Source organism: Acomys minous, assembly GCF_964271855.1.
Source record: "Acomys minous genome assembly, chromosome: 4".
In the NCBI taxonomy this organism is placed as follows: Eukaryota; Metazoa; Chordata; class Mammalia; order Rodentia; family Muridae; genus Acomys; species Acomys minous.
This window is the reverse complement of record NC_140486.1, coordinates 16,984,916-16,998,166: the sequence shown is the minus strand read 5'-3', so window position 1 is coordinate 16,998,166 and position 13,251 is coordinate 16,984,916. Positions and strand designations below refer to the sequence as shown.

The 13,251-nt window shown below is 35.7% G+C and overlaps 1 protein-coding gene across 2 annotated transcripts in view; it reads right to left on the bottom strand.

Annotated features, from left to right (window-relative positions):
* DCC (DCC netrin 1 receptor) overlaps positions 1 to 13,251 on the bottom strand; it is a 1,088,923-nt gene that overhangs the window by 116,315 nt on the left and 959,357 nt on the right. For both annotated transcript variants that reach the window (XM_084780514.1, XM_084780515.1), the window contains exons 16-18: positions 12,094 to 12,189; positions 6,600 to 6,832; positions 2,421 to 2,559 (exon numbers count right to left, since the gene is read on the bottom strand). In XM_084780514.1, the coding sequence (XP_084636640.1) occupies positions 2,421 to 2,559; positions 6,600 to 6,832; positions 12,094 to 12,189 (468 nt within the window). The remainder of the gene's footprint in view (positions 1 to 2,420; positions 2,560 to 6,599; positions 6,833 to 12,093; positions 12,190 to 13,251) is intronic.

The window sequence follows — 13,251 nt, the reverse complement described above, 5'->3', positions numbered from 1 at the left end:
TGAGTGCCACCAAGATTTTTTCCTGGTTTCTCAATGTATTTGTCTTTCTTAAAAAGGATTTTTATTCTTTTTAAAATAGAGATTGTATTTTCTTTCTCTTTTGTACCTTGTACTTATCTCAGGGCCTGTAAGCTAGAAATGTTCTCGTTATTTACACTTTGGCCCACTAGACAGGCAAGGCTCTCTCATATCTATGGCTCGCAAACATTTCCTCTGTAGACTTTGGTGTCTACATTAAATGCATGAATGGAGGGAAATCTTCTAAACTTAGAAGATGACAGACAAGGGGATTATATCAGGCATTTGTTGTTTTTTTTTGACTGCAATATTTTTCTACTGTTCTTCTTTTGAGAGCAACGTATGGACTTTTCTTTTGGAGAAAAATAATGTCTCTAGGTCAATGTGAGCATCATGGCCACACGAGTTTGTGACATAGGATCTTTGAGCCAGCTTTCCTGCCATCTATCTCAAGATGTCCCACTAAGGTTCTCTCCTCTGAAGAGTAGAACATTAATTAACACAACGAGGGGAAACATGCTGCTTCAGAACAGTGGGCGATGGAACTGTGAAGCAGCAACCGTTTTTTTTTATAGCTGCAATTGGCTCCTTTTTGGCACCATTCTTGTTATTTATTTTATCTTAATTAAGTGAATCAGACTAAAATAAAAGCTTGGCCACTTGGATAGAATGAAATATTTAAATTAAAAATTTCCAGTCACCATTAGGTTTACTATGAGCTCCATCAGCTTGTAGCAATGAAGCCATAAAGACTATTTTTTTTTCTTTCAGAATTAAAGCGAGTCCTTGAGTTATTTCATCCAACTCATTTCCTCCTCACAGTTACAGAATCTACGGACACTTGTGAATTACTTCTTGCTTCTCATCATCACCTAGGGATCTCATCCACATGCTGTTTACACCTTTGTTCAGATCATTATCTGATTTGACAATCACCCTTTCTACTAACCACAGGTCTCAAATTTATTATCTTTTTGTCTGCCTTGGGACTCACCATTGGTGCCTCTGTAAGGCTAGGTAGTTGATGAGCAACATATAGGATGCATTTTGCAAACTAGATGCTAGTATCAATTTTATGTTTATGAATGGGAAAAATGGATGAATTTGCTTGTTTTGGAGTGAAATGACTATTGTTCCAGTCAAGTCATATCAGGTTTTACTTGTATTATTTTTTTGAAATTTCAATAGTTTAGGTTTGGTTCCAGTTCTCTCCTTCAGGGTAAAGGAAAGGGAGAGGGTGATATTTTATTGTCCTCATAGTATGTAACTCACTTGGCTGGTCCTATTTTTTTCTAATAAGCTGCAGACACTGGCATCCAAATAAGAATTAAGAGAGGAAAGCTTAAAATGTATAATAAGTAAAATAAAGTAAAGAGTGTTAAAAGGAGATTATCTAGAAAGAGCTTTATAGACAGATGTACCTACAAAATGTAGCACTCTAAAAATTAAGGCAACAATTATAAAATCAAAGTAGCAACACCAAGGGACTACTTCTAGTGGAAAGGAGAAATTTTGTTCACTTGAGGAGAGATTTAGTGGCATGATTGTAAAATTTGAAAATGTTTAGGTGTGGTTCACACACAAATACAATATAAATATGAGACCAATTAAAACAGTTACTATTGAGGCAGGAGAGGTGACTAATTGGCTTAAGTGGCTAGGTGTGCATATATTTGATCTTTCAAAAGGCATAAAAGTTTTCTATTACTGTGTTTTTTGGACCATAAGACACACTTTTTGCCCACGCTCAAAGTGGGGGGAAGTTAGGATGCACCTTAATGTTCAATTGCTGTTTTTTTTAAAAACTGTTTTTCTTATTTTATGCTCTAAAAACTGGGTGCATCTTGTGGTCAGGTGCATCTTTTTTTTTTTCAGGTGTGTCTTATAGTCTGAAAAATACAGTATATTAAACTATTTCTAAAGTATTTCAAAGACCACCTAGAAACTACTTCTTATTCCAGAATACACATCCAGAGGACAAATTTATAATGTTTGTTTTGTCTCAAATTACCCAATTCCTATCAGGACTGATTTTCAAAGCAACTCTTACTTCCATTAGCTTTTACTAGTTAGCCAGATTCCTGCCCGTTATGTAAACCCATTGAAGAGAACTAACACTGAGGTCCCATGAGTTAAATGTCCTAAAGAACTCTTTCTAATAATCATCGACGAATCACGCAGAAAGATGCTTAATCTATTGAAAACCCTCATCCTCTTCTGTGGGAGTGGAAGAATACTATTAAATGTACGAGTGCTGTGAATTGTACAGGATACATTGTTTCATGCAGGACAAGCTGTAATTTTGAGAACATACTAATTCTAAGCCTCCAGTTCCACACCTTCAGTGAACACTGACACCAAGGCCGAGCATGAGCCTTTGTGGCCAGTGTCTCTTCACATACCGGCTTCGTAGGTGGTGGCGTGTGCAGTCATGCTCCACGTGCTTGACCTTCTGTTCTTGGTCACCATGACCGAGAACTCGTACATCGTGTTTGGCTTGAGGCCAGTCGCTGTGTAGCTGAGGGAGGTTGTGTCTTCTGACTATACAAACCGGAAGGAAACAAGCAAAGAAATAAAAACAATGAGCTCTGGCAACTTAGTAAATCAAGACGTTGAAAACAACTAAGCCAAAAGTAGACTCTGTTTAAAATGGCGGAAGAGCTGGGCTTGCTTCTGTGTCAGCCGATATAGACTGGCCTGTCATACACCAGAGACTTGGCTGATAAAAATCAGTCAGTGCGGTGTTCAAAGGGGAGGGCACCTAGATGGGTTCCCAGAGCCGACCCCTAAGCACAAACAGAGGACACACTCTACTGTCAACTCCATTTCAACACTTTTCTAGCGGGACCAAAATTGAATTCATTTCTTTGTCACTGAAATCTAGAGTTGTTTTAGGTTAGTATTATATATTTCCTATTGACCATTATTTTCCACTGTAAACATTCATTAATAGCAATCTAATGATTATGATGTTTAAAACTAAGACTTAGTTTCAAAGTTTTAATGCTTGCAAAGCTCTATTGATCTCTTAAATGGAAGCAGAGCAAGAGTGTTTCTGCATTACATGGTGCTCTCCCTCTCTGGACACTTCACATATAAGGAAACATGCATGGGAAGGGCAGCGCTTGATCATAAAGGAGTGACCTATTGGATAAATATTGAACAAAGAAATTATTTTGTGGACTATTGTGGTCGACTTTTAAATCATTCTTTTCTTTATAAACAAGTTTAGGTACTTTAGTACAAAATAATTAAATTGTGTCTTTCTTGCTTACTCTAAGAATGCAACTGATAATTTAAAGGCATGCTGGTCTCAAGGGGGAAAATCTTACTTCCCAAGTGACCTGGCGCATTGCATTTTAAACTATGTAAATCCTTGGGAACATCTTCTTGTGCTTGGTAGTTACATCAGTGTCTTCCCCCAAACTTCATCCTTCCTATTCCTTTTATATTTATACATGTATTGAGTATTAAACCTGAACCTGAAAAAAATCAAAGGCTTTTCCCACTAGTTGATAATATACGTATCTCTTTCTTTTACTGTAGTATGGCAAATTATTATATTGTGTATCTGTAATAGGTTGGGCTATATCTCTGAAAATCTTTTTTCTTAAACATTAAGATTAAAAAGAAACTAGTAACATTCTGGGAATGTATCCATTTATTCTGTTAAATTGAATATCTTTAGAAACATTTATCAGAATGTTTTCTATGGATACTCATAGAAAGCTTTCTATTATAACCAATTGTTAAAATGTGAAAAAAAATAAAGAAGTTGGAAAATTCTGTCTGGTTGCACTTGTGAATACAGAGCATCTGGATAATACCTCTCCGAGCTTCCATTTTCTTATGTTTAAGTTGAAGCTAACATGACAGACATTATATCATCATTTACTGTGTGAAATAAGTGAAGTTAAACATAGTGCTTGGCCCAGAGCATGCATTAATGAATGCTATCTATAATGCATTATACCTTGTTTCATGTCACTTTTCATTACATTAGTTATATTGAATTCCATATTGAGTTCTATCTTGAGGAAGAGACTGAGTCTTGCACAACTGCCTATATCCTATTACGTTTACAATGCATCTGATAAGCACTAGGCTACTGCCAGTAATTATATTTTGAGTGGAATTTCAGGTAAAACAGAATGTGATTAAATACTGGTAGAAAAGATGAAAAGAAGTTCATATTTTTATAGAAATATCATTATAGGAGTTTGAACAATCAAAATGGTAGCTTCAGAATTATTTTCCAATTGAGAAAAATGATACTCCAATATATAGAAAAGGCAACTCTTTTTAAAAATTATTTTTTAGAAAAATCAACTTTTAAATCTATATAAAAGTACCCTTTGTCTTATAATGAAAATGTCTTGTTATTCTTATAAAACTATTATGGAATTAAAGATGACATTTAGATATGAACTTGGTTTAAAAAGCCTAAAGTAAAAATCAAGTCATCTATTAATAATAACCGTAAATTTTATTATACATCTTTCTCCTAGACCAGTAGCCTCTTCCTGTACCCTTGCTACTCAGCTACCCAACTCTTTCCTAGGGAGCTCATCATCTAAGTGTGTAGAAGTAGAAATGTCTGTGAGTGTACATGTGCGTGCGTGTGCCCATGCACACGTATGTATCTCGGTATGTGCAGAAGGTTATTAGTAGTAAATTAAATAATGCCTTTAATCATTTAAGTTGAGTGGAGAAAGCCCAGTTAAAATCTCTTTTGTTTAGTACTCAAATTCTTTGTGAGAAATTCTGTGTCTGCTCTACTAACCATTTAACTCAAATGATTTTCAAGAAATCTTGGCATTCAAATGACGCTGAAAAATAATCATTTTTTTTCTTAAATGGCATTTCACATTCTGGCAAAGTCCCCATAGTCATCCTGTAAGATGAAAATATCTACAAAGTAGAGTAATTACGAACATAGCATTTTGAAGAGGGAAACAGAGTCTCTTCTAAAAGTAAACCTAAAACTGAACAACCTATGTATAGAGATGTTTTTCAGTACTCTCATATGTCTGTTCTTTTCCTTTCCCAATAATGCCTATATTTATTGTTCTGCTGAGTCTCAGATGTAATACTTTAGGGAGACAGATAAGGCTCTTATACCATATCACTTATCAGTGGTATTGCATGGAATTGCCGGGGGAGTTTTTTTTTTTTTTTCAATGCCTGGTCTATCAAGGCACCAATAACAAATTAAATGTACGTTGTTGTTGTTATTATCAACTCAAACTTCACTTATCATAAACCACAAAGTTTTGACAGATAAGGGATGAAAGACACTAAAACATATCTGGAATGAGTGTGCAGAGATAGGGGTGGAATTAAGAACCTCATGTGCATTTTGCTCGATCTCCAGCTCTGCAGCAGAAAAATCTCCAAAGTCAGTCGCGTCTCTCAAGTCACCACTGTCTTGAGGACAGACGAAGGGATATAGCAGTCAGTGAGAGCAAGGGATTTAACGGGTATTCCTGGAGAGAGGCAAGTGAGTACGAGGCATCTTGTCAGTCCTCCTGCATTTAGTATCTAAAGTCTTGAGATCATTATGTTCAACTTTCCTTTCATCCCCTATTGTCATTTTGTAAACTACTAACTTTCAGCTGTGTTGTCTTCCATGGCTCTTTATGGAATCTTTCAAGCACACGTCTATTGAGATGGCTACCTAAAGTGTTCTAAGTGAGATAAATAATATATATGTATATATATATATACATATACATATATATATGAAGCAAACAAAATTAAATTTTCATTTCAGAATAAATAATCTAGAGTTGTTATAGACACAAAACAAGTACCAGATGATCTTTAGTATTTGTTTACACTGTCTACCACTTAAGGATGTTAACCTTCTCTCAGGTTTAGAAGGCTACACACTTGTCTTTGTAAGTAGCTCTTTGATGGGATTGCTGAGCCTAGGCAGGAGACATGGGAAGGTGAAATGATGGTGTTTCTTATTTATCACCAATAGTCTCTGAGAGGACCATGAAATTATTTAGAGATGAGTATACCAACAGGAGGCTGGCATAACTCTGGCTCATTTAAGGGATTTCCTTTAAAATAGGAGGGTAGTTCCTAAGCTAAATAAAAAAATCAATGTTAATGGCTTACAGTACAGTTCTAAGTTGATGTAAAATATCTTTATATAATTTATTCCCTGTTATATTCTCTTGAATGGGTGCTTGTGGTATTAATGCACAGAAATCTAGATTCTAAATGAAAATAATCATGGCATAATCTATTCAGAATGTTTTCTTGGAGCCTTGTTACTTCTCAAGGAAAACAGAATTTTTCTACACAGAAGCAAGTATCTGGTGCAAACAGCCTCGTGTGGAACTCAAACATCATGTTTCAACTCTTGATATTTTCCTACCTTGTCTCTTGTTGATTCCTGAAGGCATAATTATTCTAACTAATTTTAGATTTTGAGTTAGTAAAATGCCTTGTTTTAGCATGTAAGCGTCACTGTAGGAAAATGGCTTAGGACAGACCAGGAGTCATTGAAAACAACTAATCAAACATATGAAAGTTAATTTTAGAATTCGTGCATTGTATTTGACCTTCACCTTGTACTTGGCACTGGCAGAAAAGCTGGTCCTCCACCGAACAGTGTAAAGCCGCACATCGGATGTTTTTTGGTTCTTCGGGACAGAGTTGTCTGCCCAGCTGACCCTCACAGCCTCATGGGTAAGAGCCACAGCTTGTACACCTACTGGTGGGAGCATGGGGGTGGAGACATCTGGGCCCGAGGTGGGGAAATCATCAAGCAAAGGATAATAATCAACTGGGTCAGTGGGGTCTGGGTTAAAACCCACCAAATGAAACAGACAAATAAATGTGTAAACAAAGAGTTAAAATAAATATCAGTGGCAAACACATCACAATGAGTTAAATGCATGGCAATAACGATGGAAGGGAACATGAGAAGAACAGAAAAAATGCAATTAATTAAATCATAAAATATAATAAGAACAGTATTGCTATGTTACAAAATAATAGTTCTTCACTATTTTTTATATCTAATTAGAATATATGTTTTAAAAGTCCATCTTGTTAGAATGTTGTACATTGTTTCATACAAGGTCTTATATACTATTTTAGCAGGTGCACTATTTATCAATAATTTGAAGTAAGAAAATGATATTTCTGGTTATTTTTTCCTGAAATGGAAATAAGTGTTATGCAATACCCTTACCCTAACTTTCTTCTTGGTTGTTGGCTTTATTCTGTTTTTGTACTGCTTTTACTATTGCCCAGATTATATCTGTATAAGCATTGCTCAGTCAACACACAAAGTACAATGAAAGAACCTTGATATATATCAATCTTTCTATCAATGCACAAATCCAGATTGAATAGACACACATGGCATGGTCCATGGATCAACTTATATCTAATGTACTGTAATTTAGTGTGAGATGACAACTGATAAGCAGGTTTCCTTATATTATAATCTTCTTTTGTGGAAGTACTTATCTTCCTGTATTCTCATACATGGCTTAGTTTCATTTTCAGTCTTGTGTGGCATTCCTATATAACATTGCTGATTTTAAAACTGCAGGTTCAGTGGAAAGAATGCATATCAATGGAAAGGAAGACAAATTAACTACGTTCAAAATGATGAGATTTTCACTGCAGTATGCAGTGAAACATACTCTGTAGCAATGATAAACATTCCATTATGAGGCATTAAAATGTATAGATAACAGGTTTAAAACACTGACCTTTATATCATGTAGTAAGGTATCTCACTTACAAAAATTTGAGACTGATAGCACATCTCTAAGACTGAGCATTTGATGTCATTTAAAGGAATAAGATCAGATAAAATGCAGAGGAGTGTTTGCAGCAGCTTATATGGTTTACTTTTTTAAAAACTTCAAAGTTCAAAGCTGAGTGGTTGTTGCCTGTTCTGTTTATGACTTCTTCTGTCCAGTGAACTTCAAATTCCCATGCCCTACTCATTCCTTTGCTTCCCAATACATTATTTAGTATATTACTGGCCTGTAGTTTTGGAGGAAATATTTAAAAACTGAAAACAAAAACTAAAATATAACAAAAAGTGACAGAGAGAGAGAGAGAGAGAGAGAGAGAGAGAGAGAGAGAGAGAGAGAGAGAGAGAGAGTTTGCACTGGGGTTAAAATTTAATGACAGAGCCTTGACTTTTTGTACTTCTTTTAGTGCCTCTTTATTAATAATTTCTTTAAAGCAAAATGGATTTATGAAATGATGAAGAGAGAACAGAAGACAATGCAGCCTCTACAAGGATTTGAATCAGCATTCAGGTTTATATAGCAGGAAAAGATGTGTTTGCCAAACTAAAGCAGGTGCTGCCTCACACATTTCTATTCTTGCCTTACTTTGTAAGAAGAATTTTATACATAGAGGAAGAGTAGTTCAATCTATGAATTATTTTTTATTTATCCATGTCATGGGGGAATCCCCTGTATTATAATTTTGCTTCACCTAGTTCACGTAAGTGTAGTTTCTCAGATGCATTATTTATAATGCTTGGAAGTCAAATGGTTCTATGTTAGCAAATTAAAATAATCAATTTGTCTACTTATGATTTTAGAAAACAGAAATATTGATGGCCCTTATTTATTATACTAAACTCAGTTACAAAATAAGTCCATGTATTTAAAGCAATATTGTGTGTTGTGATTTATCCAGGGACCTAATGTAATCCAGAATATTTGGTCAATGGTCAAGTCCTATTTCCTATCTTAGAGATACGAGTTATTTTCATCATTCTCCATGTCAATCCGTGTAGGACTATGCTGCGTAGTGTAATAACCATGTGTTCTATGGATGATATAACTTTAAATTAAATAATTATTTAAGCATTTATTCATTTTTATGGCAGCCATTTTCAAACATTCAGTGGCCCAAAGAGCTCAGCCCCCACAATGAGGAGTAAAGTAGACTTGGTGGAGCATTCCAGGAGACAGCAATCAATGGTGTGAATACATGCTACACATTTTGCAATTGCTCTTTTCTATTTTGATCAGAAATTTCTTGACTAATTGGATATCAGCATCCTTGTGCTATTAAACTATCCTTCTTCAACATTTCTTCCTCTGTTAGGATGCCTTATATGCTGCTGAATTTCAGAGGTATATAAAGATGTCCACGTTTATGTAAGATTATATGGTATGTGTGTATGTATACACACACACATATCATTTTTTCTGAGCAAGAAAAGTCAGTTTCTAATATATTTTCATAACATCATGAATTTTTAGTCATTATACTCATTGGAAATTGGCTGTAAAATTAATAATAATTTTCAACTGGATTGTACTTTGTTTAAACCTGGCTAAAATGGTTAATACATTAATGCAGAGAATGTACTTCACTAATGTCTGATTATTCTTTGCCCCTTTCCCTTCTTCAGGTGAAAAACAATTTGTTTTTAGAACAAGAGATAAAGAGCTTGATGGAAGGAGAGGGAGTTTCCTGTGTGGGGCCAAGGTGGAAGTTTCAGTAACTTGGTGTGTTATCCCCAGTCTGAGAAAAGGCTACAGAGCTCACCAAAGGCTACAAGCAGAAACATTTAGAATGCTCCAGGGCCTGATGCTCACGTTAGCTTAATGCTTTCATTGTCTGTGATATATTTTGTGTTTACTCTTTGTCGGATTTTTCCAAGATTTCTTTTGGGAATACTTTGCAACAACTCAAAGATAGAGAGTGGTTTTTACATGACAATATGACACGTTTATAGATCAGAGGTTCTCTCAGAGCCTTAGCCTCTGATTCCATTTATTTGCCCTTTATTCTCCGTGTTGTGTGGAAGCATAAAAGTAAGACTGCTTGCAGGAAAAGGTGTATTCTTTATTGTGAAGGGGCTGCTTCATGCATTCCTTTACAGCCCATTACTGGCTTTTCTTCAATAAGAAATTTTCTGACACCATTTCCAACTTTGGTATCACTTCATTTCTCAGTTCCATTAAAATCAGAGTTACAACACAAAAATAAAACCTGTGCTATGGATCACTGGTGTTTGAGAAAACACTGTGGCAATGCCATATGCTAAGAATTAAAAACTGACAGCAAATGCCACTGGGAAAGATGTTAATACCACAGATGCTTTCTTCTGCACAGCTTACCTTCAATTTCTCTGAACTCTGCTCCCTCGACTAGTGTTTATCATCCTTATGCCCGGTAGTCCCTCTTTGTCTCTTTTAATTTGGTATTAATAATGGAAATGAATTGAAAGACTTGCTTTGGTGGGTTTTTGTTTTTGTTTTTGTTTGTTTGTTTATTTGTTTGTTTGAGACAGGGTTTCTCTGCATAATATCCCTGGCTCCTAGACTTGCTTTGTAGACCAGGTTGGCTATGAACTCATAAAGATCTGGCTGCCTCTCCCTCCCAAGTGCTGGGATCAAAGGCCTGCACCACCACACCTGACTATTTGGTGGAATCCTATGTCACCTGATTATAGCTCAATGTCACCTTGATAATGAGAAACTGCTTAGTTTCCTTATGAGGAACAGGAAGGAGATGACATAGGTAAGGTCAAAAGAAAGAATCACAGGTGTAGCTAGAATATTCTGCTATTTCTGAGAGAGCCTCATTTTTGGGGCAGTCTGTGAGAAAGAGGTAGTGAAAAATGCAAGAGGCTCACCTAGTGTTATATATATTAGCTTCAATTCTAGAACTCAATACACAACATTTTCCTAACTATGAAGGTCATATTTTTGATAGGAAACTTTCCAGGGGGATGATTCTTATTCTCTTTGAGGAGCCATAAAGAGCTTTGGTGGCACAGAAAAAATTGTCTCAAATGACAGCTATTAATTTTGCATCTTTATCTTTGGCAATTGTCATATCTGAAAACAAATGGTCAAAGGATGCCAAGATTATGAAGTAACAACTTCACTTTTTCAGATTTTTCCCAGAAAATCTGGATAACAACAAAGTGATGGCATATTTGGAAATCATCACAAAAATAGAGAAACAACATCGCACCCTCCAAAAAAAAAAAAAATCAGGATATTCAATGAATGCCACCTGTGGGTTTGTAAAACAAACTATATTAACTTTATATAAATCTAAGTAGTAGAAAAAGGCAGAAGATCCCAAAATTTGTTCTCCAGCCAATCAAGGATCCTCATCTGGAATTCATACTCTAGTAATTTCTGTTCTCTGATATTTGGTATTAAATCTGGAGCTTGATCTCTTAAACCCTTTATTCTAATCAATGAAAATTTATGTCCAATGAAGTGATGTCTTAAGGATGTGGGTTTGGGGAAGGAGTAAACACAATATGTTAATTGAAAACATAAATTTTTTTGTCCAGGTTTTAGTGAAATGTTTGGAGTAGTATTGTGAAAAGAAAGATGGAGGTTAGATTTTTTTTTTAGTGTCTACAAAGGTGGTACACAGTTCATTTGTGAGTAAACTCACTATTATTAACAACTAGCCTTTATTTAATTACTTAGATATCAGCAGTTTAACACTGCTTTTCAATCTTCTACCATTTTTTCTTGCTTTCTACCTTTCTAGTTAACAAAATATGGCCCCTTCTTGAGGCAATAAGCCTTTGAATCAACCAGTCCTCTTTGCATCTTCTGTCAGGTGACCTATGGTCCAGTTCATTATTTATTATCTTTGTGACAGCCTACTCTAACCAACTTCCCAAGATTCCAGCTTAGCCTTATCGCCTATCTGAAGAATAATATTAAGAGAAACAAATGCCTATTAGAACCTTAGATCACACACTTTCCACTCAAACAGCAGTGTCAAATGGCAAACTAGCTAGGAGAATGAAGACTCAAATCAGGGCACGACACTATGAAGCTTCTAAGATGATTGGGAAAACAAGATCTGGATTCTCTAAGTCCACATACTAATGTAAAGAATAAATCTTTCTCATTCATTTTGGGACCAGATGATTTAAAAATATACACATGTGTGCATATATTCATGATAACTTCTTGACTTTATTTTAAATATTTTTCTCTTTTGTATTTTGTTTAATTGAAAAAATTTGCTTCTTCTCACGGTAATCTAAGTATTGACTACCTTGTCACAAGCGGATTGATGGCGGGTGCATACCTGTTATGGAACGGGTGGTGGCACTTTCATAGAGAGGAACACCTTCTCCTGCATTGTTGAAAGCTTTTAAGGAGATTACATAATGAGAACTTGACTCTAGAGGAAAACAGAAACAAATTGGACATGTGAATTAGTGTATTGAAATGCTCATGGTGAACATTTTCTGAAAACAAATTTAATTTAATCTTTTAAATAAATTGATGTTTGAAAATGAGTGCATTGGGTTCTGGGAACAACCAGCCTAATGGAGACAGGCTTTCCATCTTCTTGAACATTCAAGGGAGCAGTGGGTGGGAACCAAGTCGGTGGGAACCAAGAGTGTTTATGCACTTTATACAGGGTAAGTGATGGTGTTCGTCCTCAAATCCTAAAATAAAAAGGTTTTTGTTTTTTGGTTGTGAGTTACCAGCTCATAGTCTAAGGCTCCAGTGTCAGCTGTGTCTATGTCATTTAAACCAAAAGTGGGCCTCAGGCAGGAAATAAGGACGGTGTTAAGAGACTGCTACAAAGTGAACAAGGGTATTAGACTAGAGAACAGATACAAACACTTGGAGCTGACCAGTAAGAGATCCACTGGAGAACAGGAGCACTTACAGTTAAATTATGTCAACTTGACACAAACTTAAGGCACCTGAGAAGAGGGAGTTTCAGCTGAAGAACTGGCCATGTCACATTGTCCAGGCATTATGTCTGTGAGAGATTGCCTTTATGGATATGTGAGTAAGCAGCCAAGAGAGTAACCAGGCTATGGTGGGAGACAACAAAACCCAGGCCAGTGAGACTGGGTTGGGTGAGAAAGATACCTGAGTAGTAACCAGAGAACCTGTTTAGCAACAGCACTCATTCATGGCTTATGCTTCAAGTTCCCGCTTCTGTTTATACCCTGACTTTCCTCAGTGATGGACTGTGACCTGGAAGTATATATTGAAATATACCTTCCCTCTAGATGCGTTTGTTCATGGTATTCATCATAGCAACTGAATAATAATACAACAGCACAACCAAACTACCCAGTTCACAGATGCAGAGAGAGGATACGTGTGTTAGAAATGGATGGCAATTAGATGAACAAAATCAACACAAAGAGTAGAAAACAAAATCAAGATGGAAAGTAAATATGAATGAATAAAATTTATATGGAAGAAGGTAATAAATATG